The sequence below is a fragment of the Pseudopipra pipra genome, chromosome 11 (genome assembly GCF_036250125.1).
Source record: "Pseudopipra pipra isolate bDixPip1 chromosome 11, bDixPip1.hap1, whole genome shotgun sequence".
NCBI classification, from domain to species: Eukaryota; Metazoa; Chordata; class Aves; order Passeriformes; family Pipridae; genus Pseudopipra; species Pseudopipra pipra.
Window position 1 is genome coordinate 17216157 of NC_087559.1, and position 23529 is coordinate 17239685.

The 23529-nt window shown below is 41.7% G+C and overlaps 1 protein-coding gene and 1 long non-coding RNA gene across 10 annotated transcripts in view; one reads left to right on the forward strand and one right to left on the reverse strand.

The window, feature by feature from the left end:
- DOCK3 (dedicator of cytokinesis 3) overlaps window positions 1-23529 on the forward strand; it is a 189303-nt gene that overhangs the window by 155914 nt on the left and 9860 nt on the right. For 4 of the 9 annotated variants that reach the window (XM_064667892.1, XM_064667895.1, XM_064667896.1 and 1 more), the window contains 16 exons: window positions 369-429; window positions 927-1020; window positions 1689-1837; window positions 4846-4932; window positions 6525-6629; window positions 10451-10592; window positions 11327-11493; window positions 12037-12123; window positions 12578-12757; window positions 13599-13682; window positions 14948-15064; window positions 15464-15585; window positions 17045-17180; window positions 17724-17805; window positions 19696-19848; window positions 23280-23398. In XM_064667892.1, the coding sequence (XP_064523962.1) occupies window positions 369-429; window positions 927-1020; window positions 1689-1837; window positions 4846-4932; window positions 6525-6629; window positions 10451-10592; window positions 11327-11493; window positions 12037-12123; window positions 12578-12757; window positions 13599-13682; window positions 14948-15064; window positions 15464-15585; window positions 17045-17180; window positions 17724-17805; window positions 19696-19848; window positions 23280-23398 (1885 nt within the window). The remainder of the gene's footprint in view (window positions 1-368; window positions 430-926; window positions 1021-1688; window positions 1838-4845; window positions 4933-6524; window positions 6630-10450; window positions 10593-11326; window positions 11494-12036; window positions 12124-12577; window positions 12758-13598; window positions 13683-14947; window positions 15065-15463; window positions 15586-17044; window positions 17181-17723; window positions 17806-19695; window positions 19849-23279; window positions 23399-23529) is intronic. The other 5 variants (XM_064667893.1, XM_064667898.1, XM_064667899.1 and 2 more) reach the window with 3 other exon arrangements.
- On the reverse strand, window positions 12541-23281 carry LOC135420424 (uncharacterized). Its single transcript, XR_010433517.1, has 2 exons — window positions 20646-23281; window positions 12541-18094 (listed from the first exon to the last, which is right to left on the reverse strand). It is a non-coding gene; the product is annotated as an uncharacterized LOC135420424 (long non-coding RNA).

The following is a 23529-nucleotide window of genomic DNA, read 5'->3' on the forward strand; positions in this document are numbered from 1 at the left end:
TTTTCATTATCCCTACCACTTTGATCTGATCTCCTGGTTTTTTTCCCAGCAACAACCACTCTACTGTGCACAACCAGGTATTGGAGACACACTTAAAGGGAACGCAGGGGAACTGGTTTGGGGGTTTTTTTAATGAAATTTGCTATCAACACAACAAGGCTGGTTCTCAGATACAAACATGTAAAAGAACATTTAAGTTCTCACATCATTTAAGCCATAAAATGGAAAGTTCTCTTAGAGGAACGTTATAAGATGAAGTATGTGATTAATTGTTTGTGATCTAGGGAAACTCTGGAGGATAACTTCAAATTTGTTTTAAAGGGACAATTTTTGCAGATGTTTGTTTCAACACTGCTCTGCTTTCTTAGGGACTGTATGAAAGGAGATGAAACAGAAAACAAGAAAATTGGCTGCACTGTTAATCTTATGGTAAAGATGTTTCCTTTTTCTCCTTGTGATACTGTGCAATGTTTTTGAAACTGGGTTGGGAGAGTTTGGGATGGGAATCTGTGTCAGGCATTAAATGTAGCTTCAGAATCCAAGCACGGGGATGACAGAACGGAATGAACAGAACTGTGAGGATCCCCTGGAGGTCTCTGGTCCAACTCACTGTTTAAAACGGGGCCAAATAGGTCAGACTCCTCAGGGCCTTGTCCAGCTGAGTTCTGCATGTCCCTGTGACAAGTTCTACAACCTCTCACACCTTTTCTTTCAGCTTTTTGCTACGTTCACTTTGAAAAAAAAATCATGACACGATAAAATCATTGGGTTAGATCAGTGTGAATGTGAAAAGAATTATTAATTTTCTTTTCAATTAATAATGTGTTCTCTTTTCAAGAGCTTTACACATGCACAGATGCTGCTGATTGTCTTGAACGAAGGAAGAGTCTCAATAAAGAGTAACAGCTCTCTGTCTTCCTTCCCAGAATTTCTATAAATCCGAGATCAACAAGGAGGAGATGTACATCCGCTACATCCACAAGCTGTGTGACATGCACCTGCAGGCTGAGAACTACACAGGTGAGGAAGGCTCGTGTGGGGTCTGCTTGAAATCCTGATGATGTTTTTTTACTCTCCCAGGGTTATGTAATATCTCATTCATTCTCCTGGAAAAAATCTGTATGAATCAGTTATGGCAGTTGGGAAGGGAAGAAGCTGAGGTGCAGTTCTTTCTCTCAAGTGAAATACTGTTTATGCCACACAACCATATTCCATTATACTCCAAATCTTATATAAAAGTGTTCTGTGAGGAAGACTGATCAAAAAAATCACAGCAGTGGAATCAAATTTAGGGGAAGACTAACAAAACCACCATTATATTATCATATGCTGTATTTCCATATTGCAGTGTTGAGGGAGCACTTAGAAAGTGTAGGGACTCTAATTCTGTGTTGTCCAAGCCCTGTTTACAGCTGCAGACCCCAAATCTGGCCACATATCTGAACATCTGACTGTGCATTTAAATCAAGTAGCTGGTAAAAAGAAACTCGACAGATTTGTACCTAAAAATCGAGTTCATAGGAAACAGCTTTGTGCTGCTATTTTAAGTAATTGAATCATTTAATGATCCTCTAAGACTTTGATTTTTTCCCTCACATCGTAGATCAGAAATCACAGACTATTTAAGAAGCAGGTCTGTGTTTATTTGCTGTCATTGATTCAGTGTTCCTTAATTGCCTTTCCAACAGAGGCCGCATTTACTTTGCTTTTGTACTGTGAGTTGCTTCAGTGGGAGGACAGACCTCTGAGAGAGTTCCTGCATTATCCATCTCAGTCAGAGTGGCAACGTAAGGAAGGTCTGTGCCGTAAGATTATCCATTACTTCAACAAAGGGAAGGTATGCCAACTTCTTCTCTCTTCCAGCAGCTTCCTTCCCTATTCCTGACTGACTTAGGGCTTGCAAGCCATCATCTCAGTTCAGTAGTCTGGAAATAAATTTGTATCAAAAGGTTTTATAACTTGATAAATTGCTTCTTGGCTCTCTGGGCAAAAAAAAAAAAAAAAGATGAGAAAAGGGATATGGCTGTTTCATGATGGCATTTGGAATGGTTTAGGGAGGCCAACAGGACAAACACCAAAACATTTTATAGCTTTAAACCAAGCCTTGGATCAGCTGATGTGGCAGGATGCCAGTTCCTCAGCTTTTGAGGGGTGGGATTGCATTTTGTAGCTGTCTGTGCAAACTGCTGTGCTATGACTCGCTTTAGGACTTGTTTTGTGCTTAACCTACACCAGGAAATGGCAGGCAAAGCACTGTAGGAGTCCCTTTAGTAAAAAAGATTTAAGTCCTTTCAGAGTCACAGTTATTTTAAAGTGATTTTCAATTAAAATGCAGTTCCATCCACTGCACAAGAAGAAAATCAATCCATTTCAATTTCACATATTCAGTGTGGATTTTCTACAGTTAATTATATTTTATTTCAATTACTGCAGAGGTAGATGGTTCAGTCCCTTGTGTTGTGGCGTTTCGGGAACATTTCAGAGGTGAACCTTAAAAGTAATATCATCTGTTAGAGTATTTTCAAATTTTTCCCTTCTCTAGGAAAATTCCTACAGCTTATGTTATTGGGAGATAACATCTGTATGTGTGCCTCGGGGTTGGTTTTGCCTGTGATGGCAATGACAGTGGCATTAAATAAAAATGTGAGTTGGTTCATACGGGGCTGCCATTCCAGATAATTCTTTCCTAGCCCTGATAGTAGAGAGTTGCACAGGCATTTTCTACAGGACCTGCAAGGGGAAGTCAGATTCTTGTGTGAAGGAAGAAATGGCCTATTTGTGAGAAAGTTATTGATTATGATTTTTTGTGTGTGTATGCCAGAATTGTTCTTTTGTAATAACACTGCATATGGTTCTCTCTTCCATTTCAGAATTTTTCAGGGTTTTCCAGACTGCACTTAAAAAGGAATTACTGACTTGTGCAAATACTGCAGTACTGGACTGTCTGACTAGACAAAGATGATCTAGAGAGTATGGAAAGCAAGGGAGCCTGTATTTTCAACAAAAACAGGGAATCCATATACACACTGAAGGGGAGTAAAAACTTGACAGATGTAATTAGGCTGTAAAACTCCTAGCAGATTATAGAGTGTTAACCTCTTGAGGATGTTTTTGGAATTACTTGACTTTGTGTTTTAATCCTCCTTTATTACAAATGGTAGCTGAATGATTAAATAATCTACTTGAGCAGTGTGTATGTCACTCACACTGTGGAAGTGAAAGGCTGAGAAGCCAAATCCTTCTTTTCAGCCCTCTTCCTGTTGCTTTGTGACAGGGAACAGCTCAGGGAATGGAAGAAACTTGCTTCCCTCAACTTGTGTCTTAGTTTCTTCCTGCACCGCCCTGACATGGCCCCTCAGGTCCTGCAGAGTGGGATTTGTTCTCGTGTCTTCACTTGCATTTCCAGTTACATTTCTCAGGCTGTTCCTGGCCTCTTCCACCGAGTGAGGGGGTCAAGGCAGCATCAAAAGGGTGTAAAATTTCTGCATTTGTTAGGAGGAAAATTTTCTCAGCACAGCAGTGGGGGGAAAATTGGCCACAAGACTGTCTTGTGGTGTGGCCCATGGCAGTGGGTGCAGAACTGAAGGACTCCCACTCTCAGTACTGTCGGCAGCAGCCCTGTGCTGGGAAGGAACAGGGTGTTCCAAAGCCCTTTTTAGCCTTCACTGGTCATGTGCCCCTTCCTGCTGATTTCTGCCATGCTTTGAATTGGTTTATGGCTCAGCTGGCAGCGTGTGCAAGAGCATAACTTGAAATGAAGGTATTTTTAACTCACAGTTATGATTTTGTCTGTGAAGTACTTCATACACTAAACAGTGTAGAGATTCACTTTTTTAAGTTTCTGTAACCAGAAAACTTTCCTTATTCAGTGCTAATATTCTGCATAAATGCTGTTAATTACTGTTATCAGTAATTTACAATATTGCTATCAATATTCTTAAAACTTAAGGTGATAGGTTAACTCACACAATAATTTTGTTTTCGCTACAGCAGGGTCCCAGTTAAAACAAGTGGCATGTTAGCCCAGTAATGCATAATAAAAATTAATCCAGTAAAGGCTCAACTGAGACCTTGGTGTTCTAAATAAGTATGGTTAGAAACAGCTACTCCCCAAAAGGCTTCCAGCCTATGCATTTAAAAGGTGATGGAAGAGGAGATTTCAGCGTAAAATGAGCACTCCAAAAAGCCAAGTGAGGTAACAGGGGAGTCTTTCTCTCAGTGTGGGTGTGCCCAAAGTGGGTCTCTTCCCTCGTGACCTCTGGCATGATGAGAGTGGTGTGCTAGGAAGGATTTACTGTGTGAGACTGTGAGCTGAAGAAATGAGTGTTGCATTCGGTTCTGAGTATGGATATTGGCTCTGCAACAATGCAGGTTCATTCTGAGGATATTTTGTCTCTGTACTGGAGTGTTCCCACTGCCTGACAGTTTGTGCTTTCAGCAGGAAGGAGCAGCCTAGGAAGGGGAGAGCACTTTGCTGTGGAGCCAAGCCCTAGCTCTGTATTCCAGCAAAGGAGCTGTTGGGGGTGGGTTGAAGGGGTGTCTAGCAAGAAGAAAAATTGTTAGTTATATTATCTTTCTCCAGATAAGTTCCCAGTCTCATAAATGAACTGTCAGAGCAAGCAGTATGTGTGTATAATTTCCATGGAACATATGCTTCTGTTCCCATCTTTTAGAAGGAATTGATCCGATATTTAATGGAAATTGTTTCATCACGTTACATTTTCACATCTAATCTCTGCCATTTCATACCAAATGAATTCCCAAAATTGAGTTCCCATCTTCCTCTCAGCTGAGTTGGCAATAACGTTGTGTTTGCTGTGAGTGTGATTTGCTTTGGCTTCGCAGAGCTGGGAGTTTGGGATCCCGCTGTGCCGAGAACTGGCCATCCAGTATGAGAGTCTCTATGACTATCAGAGCCTCAGCTGGATCCGGGTAAGTAGCTGCACTTCCTTTCCTTGCAGGCTCTTAAATCATTCCCCAGAGGGTTTTGCCCTCCTGCCAGAATATTCTGAATTTAAAAAATAATCATATTCCCTATAGAGCTCCATGGATTTACAGTGACTCCTTTGCCATTGGTTCGTTTTGATGACTTTGTAGGTCCACTGAAATAATTCCTAAGTCTGGTAGCAGTAAAATCCTATGGATATATGGAGACAGCACACATACAGGAGATGGGCTTGCTATTGCAATTGCATATTTACATATATTTTTGCATAAAATATCCTTTTTTAATATATATTTCATTTTAATTCCAAAAAATATCAAGGACAGCTTATCCCTCGGTGATATAAGATGGACAAGAAAGAATGGAGAAGGCAAATATTTATGGCATTCTATCAGTTTAGGAGAATCTAGTCCTCTGGTACAACCAAACACATGATGAAATCAGGGCACATTTGCAGCATCGTGCTTTAATCAGAAAAAGTCAAAGTTCTGGTTGTTATTTAAAAGCTTTATGAATGTGAAAACAGTTCATATCTCCTGTCCCCTGGGGTAGCATGCTTATATCCAAATTGGAGATTTATGCTGCTTGGATGTATTCTTATGCAGTGGTTTAAATTCTCTTTAAAAGTCAAATTTATTCTAACCTGAAGGTACCTGTCTAACAAGGTCTCATAAACTGCTCTTGTGAAGAACGTGTTTTCTCCAGAGTGGCCCCGAGGAGAGCACGGGTGACCAGCTTGGCTGTGCCCTCTGTGTGCCATTCACACCATCACCACATTCCTTTATGCTTCCTGCAATGATATTGGGACCTTCTCCGTTTTAGAAAAGGAGTTAACGTGTGTGGAACTGAGCACAAACCCTGGATCAATATTCTGAGTTAGGGTTCCCTGCAGTGGAAGCAATGGTGTCCAAGGGATTCTTCTCCTTAAAGAGCCGTCCTTTTACTGCAGTGCAATTCCTGTGAGCCTTTCAGCTGAGGTTTGGTTTGGCAACGGGTCTAGAAATCCCACTCCTGATAGAAATGTTAGCACAGTGCCACAGAACTAGGGATTGGAACTAGAGAAAAGTCCTTTTACTCTTTCCAACTCCCTTTTTCCTCCGTGTTAAACCTTCTGGTGCATGGAGCTGTAGAAGATTTAATTTTGTTTCATCCTTTTTCATGCCCCTCAACTCAATTAAGGCAAACTCAATTGAACTGATGTAATTTTCTAGGCAGTGGTATGGATTTTGAGCTGTAGGAGAGAATAGGACACTGTGAGCCTGTGGATCTTAATCTCAGCTTTGCCATTAATTCTACAATGCAAAGAAAATAACATTTAAGACCTGTTCAGTTTTAAATGAGATACAACAGAAAATGTTCATATGTTATCTCTCAAAACATAAAATGAGTGTGATGATACTCTACTCTGTTCCACCAGACAGACTGGCTTAATTAATAATTTTTATCTTTGACAGAATTTTGGTCTTTTCATAAAAAAATTGTGGGGGTAAAAGAGCAATGGGATATTTTAATGAGTCTTGAGATTCTAATGTAGTGCAGCTTTAAGAGTCTTGACAGCAGCTATCCCTTTCCTCCACAGAAAATGGAAGCTACCTACTATGACAATATCATGGAGCAGCAGCGCTTGGAACCAGAGTTTTTCAGAGTTGGGTTTTATGGTCGGAAATTCCCGTTTTTCCTACGGGTAAGCCAGCCTTACACAAAATGTGACACAGTGACTCAGAGTAGCTGTTGAGGCTTTGTATTTTTGTTTTGGAGATACCGTGTCTGCCATGCAGTTTATTTTTCACCCCTGCACTAGTGAAAACAGCTTTCTGGCTGAACTGGAGCATATGGTCCATTGGGAATGTTGTTGGGAACAGAGATCAGAAGTTTGACTCATGCCTATGTGTATTTTGGACGATCTGCAGATGCAGCACAAATTGCCTCTATATTAAGCAAAATGCTGTGTCGCAGCAATGTTGGGTCATTACTTAACCGATTTGCATCATCTCAAATTATCACGCTTTAAAAAGTCTCACATGACAGACTTCCAACCCCAGCCTGATGACTCCTGTGCTATCCGCAAGCAAAAATTTCCTCTCTTCAACAGAAAGCCAAACACCTTCTCTGGACACATCCCCACTTGGAGCTCACTGTCTGCTGGTGTGTGCAGCATCAGCTGACTCTGCAGTCCATCGAAAAAGTGAAATTATCTTCTTTTCCTAATAAGGGATCAAACTTAAAATGGGTATTTGTTTATACAATGTCTTGTTGCTAGTTCAGAGCAAGGAAGGAATATAATCTGACAACTGCTCCAGGGGCTGCCTGAAAATTGATGGTAGATGCCATCGAGCATGACAGGACAAGGTAACGTGAAGCTTTCAAGGACTGAAGGTGCATGGTTTGTGTTCTCTTTAAAGGAATGGTTTGACAAGAGGTGGCACCACTCAAGTTACACAGTATGAAGCCACACAAAGCCAAGCCTTGAAAACTGCACTCTTGAAATTCCCTCTGATTACGAAGTCGTTTGGTTTTTTTAATTAGGATTTCAAGATTAGTGTTTAATTACACTCTTTTAATGGAAACACGGGCAGGGGCAGTAAAGCAAGATGGAGTTAGTCATGGAGAGGAAAATACCAGTAGATGAAGGGTGATTTTGTGCTATTTGAAGATGAACAGTGTCAGAATCAGGGAATCACTCAATCATTTAGGCTGGAAAAGACCTCTGAGATCACCGAGTCCAACCTGTGACCAATCACCACCTTGTCAACTAAACCAGAGCACTGAGTGCCACGTCCAGTCATTTCTTGAACCCCTCCAGGGATGGGGACTACACCCCTCCCTGGGCAGCCTCTTCCAATGCCTGACCCTTCAGGGAAGAAATTCTTCCTTATGTCCAGCCTGAACCTCCCCTGGCACAGCTTGAGGCCGTTTCCTGTCACTTGTTACCGGGGAAGAGGCCGACCCCCACCTGGCTTTCAGGTAGTTGTAGGGAGCAAGAAGATCCCCCCTGAGCCACCTTTTCTTCAGGCTGAGCCCCCCCAGCTCCCTCAGCTGCTCCTCACAGCACTTACAGTGCAGCAGCCCGAAGCAATGTGCAGAACACCCTGCAGAGGGATCCGAGGAAAGGACAGGTGCTGCAGGGTGAAGAGGGATCTGCCCTTTCATGAAGATCTCCAGAGAAAACTGGCGATTTCTTTTTTTATATCCAACAACAGATGTTTCAGAAAATGAATGACAAACAAAGTCATCATGGCACATGAGTCTTCCTAATGTCTGAAGTACTGCCAGTGACTGTAGCTTAGCTTTTTAAATTGTGGATCCTCAGTTTTATCTGGGACCCTCCCGGCCGATGTGTTTGCTGGAGGTTTGTGCCCAGCCCTGACTCTTTGTGCTGTAACAATGTGGATCCTCGGCCGGAGCCGTCACCAGCGAACACGGGTGTATGTAATTATAATCCTTGTTAATTCTGCAATTATATTTGGTAGCAGTACTTCTGATAGCAGATTAGTAATGTAGCAATCTCATTAAAAGTCATCCTCCTCCTTTCTCTCCCTAATGATCCACAGAGCACACACACTGCAGAGCATGGACTAAGCCCATTAGCAGTCACATCAGCATGGATCACACTGTAAAGAGATTGGAAGCAGCTATTCTAGAGAAGAAAAAGATTTACATGGATTTAAAATCTACAAATGGATATGGAAGTGATTTAAAGTGATCAAATAACTCCAAGCCCTTTTCTTGTTTATTTTTCTATTGCTGTATAGCTTAAGAAAGAAAATAACCACTTCTTTCTACATCTTTGATTTCAAAGACCCTTTGTCCAGAAAATTCATTGTGCATGTTTCTATGAATTCTGCTTATATTTTCTAGCCTTCCTACATAAGTAAATGAAAGCTAAATTAAAACTGTCCATATCTTCCACCTACTAGAAGTTCAAGTAAGGCCTGACAAGCCACGTTATGAGGTCTTGTGTTGGCATCTGTCTAAAAAGTCTATTAAATTTAGCTTTGAGGTGTTTTCAGGGCATTATTTTTAGAATCACAATAACCTTATTTATAGGCTTACAGTCTTCTAGATTGCTGCAATGAAAAGCTAAAATAGAGAATGCAGTAAGTGTTATGAAGAGATTCACCTTCAAACGTGGACTCCCTCCAAATTTAATAATAGCTGCACAGTTTGAGCATTACAGACTGAGCTGTCAAGCTCCATCATGCGATTCTTCTCCCCGTCCATTGGCTGCTGTGGCTGATGCACATGAAGTGACACATGTCACAGCTGGGACACGAGAGCTCTTCCAGAACGGTGAAATGCAGAGCCAAAGATAACTGAACTCCTTGGCTGTGCTTTATGATCGGGTTTTGCAGCTTTCCTTTTGATTTTGCTACAAGATCAAGACCTGCTCATCCAGATCCCCTTTCCAGAGCAATTAACAAAACATTCTTGCATAATCTGCAGCTTCTAAATTCAAGAAATAAAAGGGAGGAAACTGTTCTGATTTATTAGATTCTTTGTTTTATGAAACACCTTCCTGTACTTCTAGTTATTGTTATGTGTATGAGCTACCAGAATTAGAGAATTTGCCTGCTTTCATTGGTCTTGCACTAGGAGACATTAATACCAATCAAAATTGTGGTTTGTGAGGGTTAAGACACTGGAATACAATCTTTTTGTCACTGAGGACTTCAGAAATCCTGTATCTTGCTGTTGAGAGCTCGAGATGGCTGAAAAAACATCCAAGAGCTCTGCACAAGTGGTTCAGTGCCTCAAGAGTCATATCTAAATGCAGCTTTCCATTATTAGCAGAAATGAAATTTTGTTCATCAAGAGGAAAGTGCTTTTAGGGCCGAAGGGGAATTTGCTAAGTGGCCACTGAGAATTCTTGGTAAGGCTTTTCCATATTACTCTACTGTAGGCAGGGGAGTTCCTGAGCATGTTATTGTTGAGCATGATCAGGGCTGGGTTGTATGGCTGTGATAGTACAGCAGTGATTAAACAGCAATTTTTGTGAACAGTTTGTTGCAACTTTTCTCTAAGGAGAACTAATAAAATGATAAACATATATCTCCCTCTGTTCTGTGAGGTCCTCAGGACTTTTATCCATCTGGTGTAAATTGTATTTGACAGCAGCTTTCCCAGTGCCAAACAGCCAAGCTGGTGACTTAAGTTTTGGTTGATGCGTTTCAGTATAGTCCAATTAAAAATAGTCCCTTTTCTGAAAAGCAAGTAAGAAAAGGCCCCAGGACTGAGTGCTGCATGTGCATGGATCAGAGGCACCGTGCTGTTGGGAGATCAGTGGAATGGTCTTCTCATTCATCACTTCTTGATGAAATACATTGTAAAGAAAAAGGAAGGGATAAAATACATCGGCTGTGTTAAATGCGAGTTTTACTCTCCCATTAGCATATTGACACTGTCATTTATCTTTGGTTTTGAAGCAGTAACATTTAAAGTGAGATAAAAGCCAGTAGAATTTAACTTACTTTTAAGGAGACTAATTTATGCTTGTTCTTCTTGCAGAACAAAGAATATGTGTGTCGGGGCCACGACTACGAGAGGCTGGAAGCCTTCCAGCAGAGGATGCTGAGCGAGTTCCCACAAGCCATTGCCATGCAGCATCCAAACCACCCCGACGACTCCATATTGCAGTGTGATGCCCAGTGTATCCTTCTGTGAAGGGGCAAACCGATGGGAACTGTGGCAGAGCACAGAGTAGAGCTGGATATGGAGGATATGGACAAAACCAGGCTCTGTCTGCAGCAGACAGTAACTGGTTCGTTGTGCTACATGATCTTGGATAGAACAGTCACTTTTTAGTAGGGGAGTGATGCAGGTCATGTTCGATGTGGAAGGGAGAGGGTTGTGCTTTGTCACATCCGTGTTTTAATCCTTTACCAACAGCATTCCCACAATGCACAGTTTTCTGTCCTTAAAAGTATTCCCAATATCTTCCCTTGGACAATACTTTGTTGGGAACAGATACTGATTCCAAAGTGCTGTTTTCCATCCTGTTTATTTTTTTACATCAGTATTATTATTTTTTTGCAGTCTCCCTTTCTTTAAAACTGATAAACCTTTTTATCCCCGAGCCTTTGAATCTCATTCTTCTCACTGATCACCTGCACTGGGATTTGGTGTAACCACTACAATGCTCTACGCATTTAAGGACTGAACCACATAACATTTAATGGGACTGCAGGGACTTTTGGAGAGCTTAGTCATGGGAACACCACTGTTTGGCTTGTGTGAGAACAGCAAGGATACTGTGCAGGACTTTAACCATAAGGACACTGTCAGCACGTGAAATCTGCTGCCATGGGTTACTGTTTCCTGCTTGTCTTTCCTAACACATGCTTTTCACTCGATAAAAGCTTTCTTTGACTGCACAATGAACAGATTTACAGATCTATGCAGTGACTCCCATCCCAGACAATATAGACGTGCTGCAAATGGACCGTGTCCCGGATCGCATAAAGAGCTTTTACCGAGTCAACAACATCCGGAAATTCCGCTATGACAGGCCCTTCCACAAAGGCCCCAAGGACAAGGAGAATGAATTTAAGGTAGAAGTAGTGACCAAGCAGTGTTTAATCTCTTCAAGGTGATTTTTGTCTTGTTTTATGCTAATAATGCCTTTCAGGTAATCCTGATTTGGTGCCCAAAGATACCGTAGTAACTCAAATTACAAGTAGCTGTCGAGTCCATGGTCTGATTGACTCCTGACCTGATTAAAGCATTTTCCAATTTAAAGCTGAGTTATTTTAGTGCCAGGAGAAATGGATTTTGAAGCAAGGATAGGACTTTTTTGTTTGGCTGGGTTTCTTTCTTACTGCCACATATGTCCACAATGTCTTCTTGGGTCCCATGACAGAATTGGTGGTCAGTCTTTAAAAACTGACAGAAATGTTGAATGTGTTGTTTAGGGCAGGTGTACTGAATTCCTGGTTTGCTGTTCAAGTGACTTTCAGCAAGACATTCTACAGAATTAATGCTCAGGAGGTTAATGTGTTCTTTTCTGAACGCTGCCCCCTTAGCACCTGTAGTGAGAGTCCAGATGATGTGGTTGTGATTCACAGAGTCCCTCACAGCCTCCGTTACTCCTGCAGAGCTTGTGGATCGAACGCACCACCCTGACCCTGACTCACAGTTTGCCTGGCATCTCCCGTTGGTTTGAAGTGGAGAGAAGAGAACTGGTAACATTCATAGTTCCTGTAATTGGGGTTTGAAATGATGGGTTACTGAGGACATGGGATAGACAAAACTCCCTTGGCTGATATCTTGCAGTTTAAAATGATGTAGTTTATCAAGGATTAAGTACGTTCTTTTTCTACCACTTGATCGAAATAATTGCTGAATGTGACCAGGGGACTTATGTGAGGGAATGGAACAGTACAATGGAGACAGTGCCAAAAAAAAAAGAATAATTGCATTGCTGCCACGTCTTCAGTATATAGAAACAAGTTAGTGCAACTCAGTGACCTGAAATCCAGCACTGCCAACAGTGAAGTTTGTTAATGTAGTTAATTTTCTACAAAGCAGTAAAAGCAAAGAGAACTGAACAATCCCAGGGTATCATTTCATTACAAGGAAGATAATAAATCTCGGTGAAGTGTCCATGGAATTAAAGGATATTTTATTGCCTTTTAGGTTGAAGTAAGTCCTTTGGAAAATGCCATTCAAGTGGTTGAGAACAAAAACCAGGAGCTGAGGACACTGATAAGCCAGTACCAGCACAAACAAATGCACGGCAACATTAATCTTCTCAGCATGTGTCTGAACGGGGTGATTGATGCGGCTGTTAACGGGGGAATTGCGCGGTACCAGGAGGTGAGCCGGGCTCTGCTTCCCAATTTACTGTCACCCTTTTTCAATTTCATTTCCATTTCTGTTTCAAAGAGAGTTTGACTTAATAAGATAAGAAATTTTCATGTCCATTATCTAGAGATGAGGTTAAATCCCCCACTTGGTTATTCTGCATCAGTGCTTGCACAGCCACGTGTGAACAGGGGGCTCCGGAGGTGGAGCGGGGATCTGGCCTGGGAGTAGGTACAGGTGACAGGGGGTTTCTCAAGGATGGCACTTGGCTTACCTGGAAATCCTCAGCTGGCAGGTAAAACAGTGAGGTGGATTTTTTTATACTGCTTACATTATAAAGTCATTTTGCAATAGGGGTTATGGGACTCATAATTGAGACTGATTGGCCCTGGAATCAGGAAAGAATGCTAATTCATGCTACTGAACCATTATCCTTGCTGATGGCCTACTCACTGTAACCCTGAAATGATCTTATATGCAATTTGTTATCCAGCATAATCCCTGGCAAGCTGTTACTTAAACTGAGCATTGTAAAAGGTAAGTTTAGGGTAAAACTTTAGGCAGTTATGTGAAGGGAACTATATAAAATTCAAATAACTGGATGACACAAGGCTTAGAGGTATTGCTCATCACTGTCACAAGGGGAAACTTGGTCAGATTCATGATTCAACAGCATCGTTTCAGGTGCCAAGACCATTTTCTCAGCATCCCAGAGTGCTAAAACCAATAAAATTAAGCTTTGCTGTTATCTTAATATAAGATTTTTGGACCTTTTCCTGTCATCCTTTGACACCAAGTTATGATGAAATACCTGCCAGTAAGCAAAAGGTACTTTTTTTCCCTTTTCCTGTAGGCCTTTTTTGATAAGGATTATATCACAAAGCACCCTGGAGATGCAGAGAAGATCACACAGCTGAAGGAACTCATGCAGGAACAGGTACTGTTTGTCAGATGCAAAAGAACAGTGTCTGGATTCATCAGCAGTAAGTCTAAACATATTAGATCAAACTGTTTCATTCAAAAGCAGAGTTTGGGTACAGGAGATCCAAATACATTCAAACAAAAAACAGGGGAGATGGGCAAGGAGATTATGACAAGCCTTTCACCTTATGGGATGTGAGGTGAAGCTTAGCTAAAAGTACATCAGTTTTGTTGTCTCCATTTATTATCTGACAGAGATCTTGCTGCATTTCAAGCCTGCCATTCATTTTTGGCATTTTGAATTATGTCTTTCCAGCAAGTTTCAAAGATAATCAGAGACAGGACAGGTCAGGCTTGAGATTAGACTGGCAGAGCCACATATGAAAACTTAATGCCTGTTTATATTATCTGCAGTTTTATTTTTCCATAATGTCTCCATGAGACATCTTCATAGATAAAGCAGCAGGATGCTTTGATGGGAGTGAAATCAGATAATCACATCCCTCTTAACTGAAAGTTTGGCAAGATATACCCCATTAAACAATGTGCCCAAGTCTGAAGAGAGCTACTAGGCCTGTTTCTTCATCAAATCACTGAATTGCATTGCAATTCCCCATCTGAAAAATAAAGATAATGCTTATCTCCTTTCAATCCTCAGGAGGATGTTTGAAGATTAATTAGTTATTGTTTGTACAGACTTTGGATCTTGTAGGGAATTACATACATCTTAAGCCTGCTATCGCTATTTTCTTTCATCTGAGACCTTATATAATCTTATTCAATCACTAATATTTTATGTTTGACCTTTGAAGAAGTGACCTTTCGAAATAACTAATGAGGACCAGGCAGAGTGACTGTGCATGTGCCGCTGCTGCTGTTCAGCTCCATTATCAGAAACTCCTTTTAGAGATCTCTGCTGGCAACTCCAACCCCTTCCCTGGCACTGGGAGGAGACATTTTTTTGTCACAGGGCATTATCTGTGTGAGGGCATAATGCTGTTCACTCCAGAGATAATCTCTCTGGTAATTTTTTACAGTTATGTCTTTAAAAAGCAATCCAACATGACACAAATGTACTTGTCTCACACTTGAAGTATTCATTGGAGTAGTATGAACTTGCCAGGATTCCTTGCCTTGCTTAATTATCAGCAGTCTTGTAATGAACAATGGCATATTTTAGAGCACTTCCTTGGACATTGACAGAACTGCAGGACAGGCTTCACTTCTCTATCTTAGACACGATTTATTTGGGTTTGGGATGTTACATTTTCTCTTTCACAGGTACATGTCCTAGGAGTGGGTCTGGCTGTCCATGAGAAGTTTGTACACCCAGAAATGCGTCCCCTGCATAAGAAGCTGATAGACCAGTTCCAGATGATGAGATCCAGCCTGTACCATGTGAGCTCACAGTCACTTCTCCCATTTTACATTATTCAGAGTTATGATTAGTTGCAGTAGGGTTCTCAAAAGAACTGGGCTGATACAGCACTGATTGAACTTACTGGACTGCCAAAGTACCAAAAGAATTCTTGACTTTTGTGCAAGAAGGAAGTCCTAGTAAATATGTTAACTTAGCCTTTAAACAAGAATTGTTAATATTTGCATGTGCTTTGTTGTATCACAGAGCAGTTGTAAAGCTTAATTTTCAGTTGCTGTCTCATATAGCAAAAAATGATGTAAAAGAGAGGAAGATTAACAGGAAGTGTTGGATGTTGAGCTCTTCAAAGGAGTAGAATGACACGAAGAAAACTTGCAGTTTTCCAAGACTGACTTAGCTGAAGTCTGTTTGCTTTGCAGGAGTTACCTGGTTTGGAGAAGCTGAGCCCAGCCTGTTCTGGGTCCAGTACCCCCCGCAGCAACGTGCTGGTTTCACATGGACCCATGAGCCCGGAGAGCATAAAGCTGGTGCATCGACACAGGTACCCCCTTCTCCCACCCAAATATCGAGGATCCCTGCACACTGTTGCACCAAGAGTCAGGGATCTAAGGAGTGGCTGACAGCACTGCAGGAGGGGCAGGATGAGTTTTGGCAGAAATGCCTTTTGCCTTCATGCAGTGCTAATTATCGAAATTTGAGAACTGGAATAAAAAAGTTGAGAAATCCAATTTGCAGCAAATGCTGAACACCTCCAGGTGTTACTCCATCACTTCACTCACTGTAGGGGCAGAAGCACACATCTGCCACTCAGTTATCCAGACTCAGTCTGACTTCGGAGGTTCCAACTTCTGTTATGCCAACAGCAAATAACTGGGTCCTTATCTACCATAAAAGGAAAATTTCATTCATGTTTTAAAACCCAACTAAATATGTACCCGTTTTGAAGGATCGAAAATGTTCACATCATTGCTTTTTATAATTCTGATCAAATCAGAAGCCAAATACAAGGATGATCAGAACATCAAAAAATGACTCTGTGGGTGCTTATTCAAACTGAATGCCCATCTATAAAATCTGAGCTAATGACTGAGGATAAAAATTGGGATTATCAGGACATAACAGTGGGTTTTATATCCAGTCGAAATTGCTCATTTGAAAATGCTAATTACTCTTCTCTGTTTATTTTTCTTGGTGGGTCTCTGTAGTTTAGCTGTTTTTAAAACCTGACATTAAAAGCTGTGGAAACTCGGTCTCGAGTCCATGAATGGAGGATGGTGACATTCTTTTTGATATTAAAACTGAGTAGCTTCTACTATTTCTGTGGCTTGGCAGTTGACAATTGGTGTCTGGGTGATAACATTTTTTTCCTCAAAATTCCTCCCTTTGTAAAGGCTTTTTTAATTCTTAGGACATACTAGGGAGATTCGATAGTGTACAAAATATGTTGTTTATTTATGTATGTGATTCAGAGAGACAAAGTTAATTACCTGAGTGAGATCAGGGTGCATCCTGCACACCAACTGGGCTGTATTAATTTACTGTCAGCTACAAAGTTGCCTTCAACAGTAACGCTGAGGCCCAACGGATGCAATAAGGAAAACTGTATTTTGACCTGTGTGTCTTGTGCTTGGCTTCCTTTGGAGTTTTTTTTTAAGATTCATTGTATTTGGTGTTAAAAATGAGAGTGGTTTCAGCATGTTCTGTTTAAAGAAATATGCTCCCAGGGTCATGATGTTAACCTGGCTTTGGATTCTGAAATTCAACATCCCACCTATTGTTTTGTCTTACATGTAACCTTGTTGTCAGTTCTTTCATATCTACTCACATTTATTGATTTGGTTTTTGGGCCTGATTTTTCAAAAATATTTGACATCTAGAGGTGACCTAAAGCAGCAGGTAACTGCAGGTACTTTCTACCTTGGAAAAAGTCAGGCTTCACAAATTAAAACACAGGTTCAAAACGTAATTATGCCCTTGCTCTCTCTCTGTTTTTTTTCCAGCCCACTGAACTTGCTTGGTTCAGTCCGACACTCGTCATCCTCTCTGTCATCCCACACCTCCAGTGAAACAGGAAACCTGGTTATCCTGACAGACAGCTCTGTGGGGGAGACTGCTGAGGATATGTACCACATGCAGGTACAGCTCCAGCACAGCCAGGAGCTGTGGTTGGGAGCAGCACGGAACGTGCTCTGGAGGGTTACACTTAGGAGCAGTACTTTACCTACGCATATGCTTGGATCTGTCCAGTGATATTTTTCTCAACTGCATAGGTAGAATCTAACATTGGTCAAGAAAGATGACAGTGATTCACTAGGTTTGCTTTGGGAAGAGATCTGTGTTTGTGCAGTGACTGTGATCCTGCGGTCCACGATGACACCGCCGCTTTCCAAAAGCGAGATTTTTGCCACGTGTGATTTACCCGCCCTGCTCAGCACGGGCAGTTAGTGCTGCTCTTGGTTTGGGGGGTGAAATGAGTCCCACAGTCCTGAGAGCAGGTTATCAGTGGCCTGCACTGAAGCTGGGCAGAGGCTGCCCTGGCTGATCCAAGACAGGTAAATCCCCAAGGCACTGATCCGCTCGGTTCTCCCTCAGTGATTTCTCTGCCTCCTGCAGCTTGTTTACCCTGAGCCCAGGTACCAAGGCTCAGCCACCAACATCTCTGTTTTATCCTCGTCCCAGGCCAGCCCTTCCACCTCCAGCCTGAGCTCCACTCACTCGGCACCATCCCAGATGATTAACTCTGCCCCCTCCAGTGCTCGAGGTAAGCACGGACAGGCCCCAGGAAGGGTCACCTGCAGGTGTTCCCAAAACCTGGCAGCCTTGTTGACTTACTGGTGGAAGACCACCTATAAGTGTACCACTGTTTCTCTTTGGAGATGTAAATGCCTCTTCAATAATTATTTCTTTACAAATGTGTTCATTCTCCAGAAATGGATTTAATAATTTTTTTCAGCAGTATTTGGAATGTCTCTCTCTAATACATGCTGGTTTCAGGCAGTTGAATTCCATAATGATTTCCATTGTTCCGCCACAAAATTGTGGCAGGCAGTCTGGAGGAAAACAAGAATAGTCCTTGGTGTAGTACTTAAAAGAGAGATCATGAAGACAAAGCCAAATAAATCATTTTACATGTGCAATGAAATTATGGCACAAAAAAGGTCTTGAGGCAGTTTAGCAGACATGTATGTACACAAAAGTGTATGTACAGGATGAATGTTGAAAGATATGAATTTTAAGTGCTGGAGATAAAGAAGGGTTTCCCTGCTGGGAAATTCTTGAAGAAAGGAAAAATGTAAAAGCAGACTCTGGGGTACTCGTATTGCCTTTGTGTTACAGTAGCTGGTCTTGATATTGCTAATCATTTTCTTCCCAAGCCTCGGAGATGAAGCAAAACAACACCATGCAATCTCCTAACTTTTGTAACTTCTATTCAAGGTTTTGGTTTTTTCCCTCTCATTTTGGATTCTTCGTTGCAGGTTCTACACCTCTTTTCCCAGGCATCTGGAGAATGTGTCCAGGATATAGCCAGAGATAGAGGCTGATATTTTTAATCTTACCCTTTTTTCCATACAGGGAAACTCTATGTCTCCTGATGGATGGAGAATAGAGAGAAGGGCTATTTCTCTCAAGCCAGCTTGGGGCTTTTTTGCTCAATCTGGCAGTAAAATTCTACCTGACACAGAGGCAGCAAAGTGATTTAATTGAAGAATCAGATGGAGTAGGAAAGTGGGAAGGGAACATCTTCAAATAAAGGCAGATAGCTGCACTAATTACCAAGGGCTGGAAGGAAAATAATGATAAATAGTAAAGTAACCAGGTGAAAGTGGTGTAACAGGAAAAGAAGATGGAACTGAGGACAGGGCTATCATGCCAGGAAGACATCCCTAAATGGATGTGCCTCAGTGAATGTTTTGAGGGATCTGAGGGGGTTTGGTGCTCATACTGTTTCATGCTGTTTTCCACTTTGGAAGTCCAGTGACAGGCTCCCAGTGACAGGCTGTGACAGTCTTTCTGAGCCTGATGACTGCACAGCATCACCAGCTTCCCTCTTTACGGTATTATTCACTGTTGCTTGGAAACCAAGGGGATGAATGCTCCAAAGGGAATGAATGGGTTGCTGGGTGAGCCAACAGCACCTCCCAGGGATGGGACCCAGACTGACCACAAATGGGAAACAATAAAAGAAGGAATGAGTTTGAAAAATATTTATATAACTACGATACAGCATTTATTCTCTGCTGGTTTTGTTCACTTCTGAGTTATGTGAGCACAGCATTCAGACATTACTCACTCGTTATGGGATTTCACTTGTCCCAGATGCTCTCTGTGTTTCCCAGTGTGCCAGTCACTGTTCCGGTTATTACGACACTGCTGTTGGGAATGGAGCTGTTCTTAACAAGAAAAAGCCCTTACACTTAAATTCCTCTGTGGTAATAGAGCTTTGTTCTTCTCCTTGGTGATTTTTGCTTTTGTTTTCTTTTTTAACTGGGTGAATTTGATGCTTGTGAAAATGAGATTCCAGTGTCACTGGCTGGAGCAAGGTACTTCACAGACATTACATGTGCAGCTCTGCCAATGCACCTCTATCCTTCTTTTTTCTTTTTTTTTTTTCCTTTTTTTTTGGTATTTATTTATATTCTTTTTAATTTAGCGCTGGTGAAAGGTGCTGGATTGACCGCACTGGAGGCTGAAGCCCTCTATTTACCCACAGAACAGATACAGCATGGGCGGCAGCCGTGCAAGTTCCCCCACGCTGCCCCCACCCATGTGCCTCATCTCTGTCCTGGAGGGACCACCTCTAGAGGTGAGAGGATAGTTCAGTCTCCATGACCCATCCAACCCTTGGCCTTTCTGCTGAGACTGCCAACAAAGCTACGATAGTCACGATGCTGCAGCTGAACACTTGTCAGATGGGAAGTGTGCAAAGGCCAACAATTCGTTTCATACAAGCCACCTAAATTTATCAACTTTGCATCTTTGGCACTTGTGGCTTTTACCTGAGCATGGTTAGGTAGGAGTTCTAGGATTTTACTTGATTTTTAAATGGGATTTTACCTGATTTTTAAATGCTTCTCTCATTGATTCAAATGTTAATGTGGAGGTGAAAAGCTACTATCCCACTGTGCAGGTACTTACACCACCTCCTCTGTTTAAGTGCATAGCCCTTTCCTGAGGAGATGGGTATCTTTATAATACAGAGTAGTTCCATCAGTGACCAAAGGAAGCTATGGCCATTTGTATTAAAAATCCAGCAGGAATTTAAACTGTACTTTCAATTCTCCACTTCCAAAAAATGACCCTTTCTTTGATTTTAAAACAGCAAGACAGGCGATTATTCGGCTTGACCAAAGAAAATAATAAAGCTGTTAATAAAAAAATTTTCAAGGGTAGTCATCAGGAAAGTAGATCAATGGCTTGATTGTATCACTGAACAGCAGATTAAGGCACCAAAATTTACAGTAGTTATAATATACACAAATTAGAGCAAATGTCTTAAATAGAATTGAAACCAGAACACAGTAAGAATTTTCTAATTCTGTGCTAATGATAAAGACATTACCAGTTACTCAGTTTTACAAATATGTATCTTTCAGTTTTCACCTGGCTTGACCCTTGTGTAGCTTCTTCCCTATCAGGAAAGCACCACTTTTTTTTGTATGGAGGATCAATAAGTTCAGTTTGGTTTGGCTTCATTTGAGGTGACTCATGAGGCACTGCTGTAACCTTACTGGAGTTAAAAGATTGTACAAGACGGTTCGTTAAGCAGAAGATGAAATGCAAAAGGGCTGGGAAAGAGCTATGAGTGAGTTAGGGGTTTTTTTCCAGTAATTTAATTTAAAATATGGTTGGGACTCCTCTGATGCACTCGAAAAGCAACTCCCACTTGGATACTTGATGCCTCTTAAGGCATCCCTACTGCTTCCTCAACACAGCCCCTTGTTAAAATGTAGAAAATAAGTCCTGGTGTCTTACTCAGCACTTTGCAAGAATTCGTATACTTACATTAAAACTGCCTTTTTAAAGCAAAAACTATTTTCATAACAGTAATGGAAGTGATGAATCAGGAGAAAAGATTCAATGAGTTTGGAGTTTAACTACATTAGTGTTCAGTTTCATTCCTTAAAACTAATACTTGTCACAAGTGGATTAACATATTTATAATTAAAAAAGAAAAACTACCTCTGGCTTCAGCACAGAAAAGTTTTCCTTTCTCATTAGTAAGTGCCTGCAGTGCTGCACACACCAAGTGCACCAAGCTACATGCTAAAAGGAGTCAGCCCTGCCACATGCTGCAGTATTTTATATGGCCACTGGCTGCTCTGGAAGCTTCTAAGAGCCTTTTTTTGACTTTGCTTTTTAAGTTTTGCCAGTCCCTGAAAGGAGTGGTGGTGATTGTGCTCTCTACCTGTCCAAAGCAGCCCTACTTAATTTTGTTTGCAGACTGGACACTTGACATAGTCTCTTAAAATTTTTATAGCTATAGTCAGTTACAAATTTAGGGTAGCAAACAGCAGAGCTGTTTTTTAAACTAGACTCTGCCTGCACATGTGAGATTTTTCACGTCATGAAATGCAAGGTCTATGGAAACTGTAATCCCTTATAAATTGACAGCACAGAGGTGGTTTGCAACTTTGATATAAAAGAGCAAGGATGACAAGATAAATGAAAAGGGTAGAGTGTAGGTTGTGCTGTGCTGTAGTTCTGGGCACACCTAAAAGTTCAGCATCTTTACATTTGTCCTGCAGAACAGGACTATCTGTGACCTGTGAGTAAAAGACTCAGCACAAAGCGTTAACACTGTGTTGTACATAAGAGCAAAGAATGTCGTCTAATTATGTTTCTGTTCTATGTCTGGGGAGAAAATGAGTTCGGGACTAGAATGCAGATACTCTATGGCTGTTCATGTTGGAGTGGGGGTATAGATTAATCTGGCATCTGCCCCCCCAATGGAATTGTTGCAATTGTAGGACCTTATCCTGCATTCTGCTGGACACATTGTTCCTTCCACTGTGTGCTGAATATCAGTCCCAAAAACTGCATGTTTGCTTTTGCTGGGGTAAAAGCTGCATCAGCCAGCACCAATGCCTTTGCTCATATGTTGGAGTGCTGTCCAGGTAATGTGTGTGGTTGTGGAAGTTTGCCAGAGGGGGCATGTATTCCCCAAAAGCCGGCATGGCTCTGTAATGCGCTGTGTGCTGCCATCTGTTCAGTGCGTGTCTGTGACGCAATCAAACAATGAGTGCAAATTAAAGCTCACTTCAGCAGCTTCAGAACATCAATTCCTGCCTAATACTGTGCATCCCAAGGGATGTGTGTATCAGTAGTGTCAGACTTCAGGAAGTCACTAATGAGAATCATTCTTCTGGCAAACCCATTGTCAGCTGTTGCACATCAGAAGGCATATTGTTACATGGCACTCATCTTGAAGGACATGAGTCCCAAGTAATTCCACCTGCTAAGAAGCTGTTTACATTAATTACCCCAGTATCTTTAACAACAACTCCACAGATAGATGAATTAAGCCTATTCCTGCTATATAACTCTAAGTATTGGTAAATGTCCTGGTGTCATAAAAGGGCTCACTATAGCAACATGCTCAGTAGTAATCATCATTACAGCAGCATTATAAGCAAAGTGCCACTTACACTTAAGGAAAATTGTGTTTATTATTGGGCTTTGTTTTGCTTTAACAAGAGGAAGCTGGCCAAGGTATCACCAACTAAATGGCACCACTTATCTCTAGCAGACCTGAGGAATGAAGTACCTTCCCGTAGCTTCCTGCTTTCACTGAACAGTGTATCTCAAGCTTTTATCCCTTTCTTCCACATTCAGTCCTAAAACGCACAATTTAAAGGCATTTCTGTTACTCTGCAATACTTTATGAGGGCAGGGGAGCATTAGGCACTGTACAGCATGGCCACAGCCGATTCCACACAGATGCCCACTCTTCCCTTTGTTTAAGAGGAAGCACTTTGCAACATACAGCTAGGGATGCCTACACCTTACACACCTTTTGTGCTATGTCCTCAACTGTATATAACAAGCCAGTTCTTACTCCATCCTCGTGCTATGCACCCACCAACAGTCAGCTGCTTAGTGGGCTCGGCACCATGTTCTTTTGAGTCCTGTGAGATCATCCGTCCGAACTATTGCACAGGAGGCCTAAATCCCCGGGCATGCGGAGACCTGGCTGTTGTTTGTCCCGTGTACGTGATTATTCTCACTTGTTTACAGGCTCTCCCTCTCTACCAGATAAGTACCGGCACTCTCGGGAGATGATGATGTTGCTGCCAGCCCACCGGGACCGACCCAGCAGCGCCATGTATCCCGCAGCTATCATGGAAAACGGACAGGTAGCAGTTCCAATTTTTTTTCTATGTCAGTTCAACCACCTGAAACTGTGACTTTATATTTACTGGTTCTGATGACCTTAAAGCGCTTTCCTTTTTATTTTTGCAAAGCACAGCAACTTATTTGGGATCAT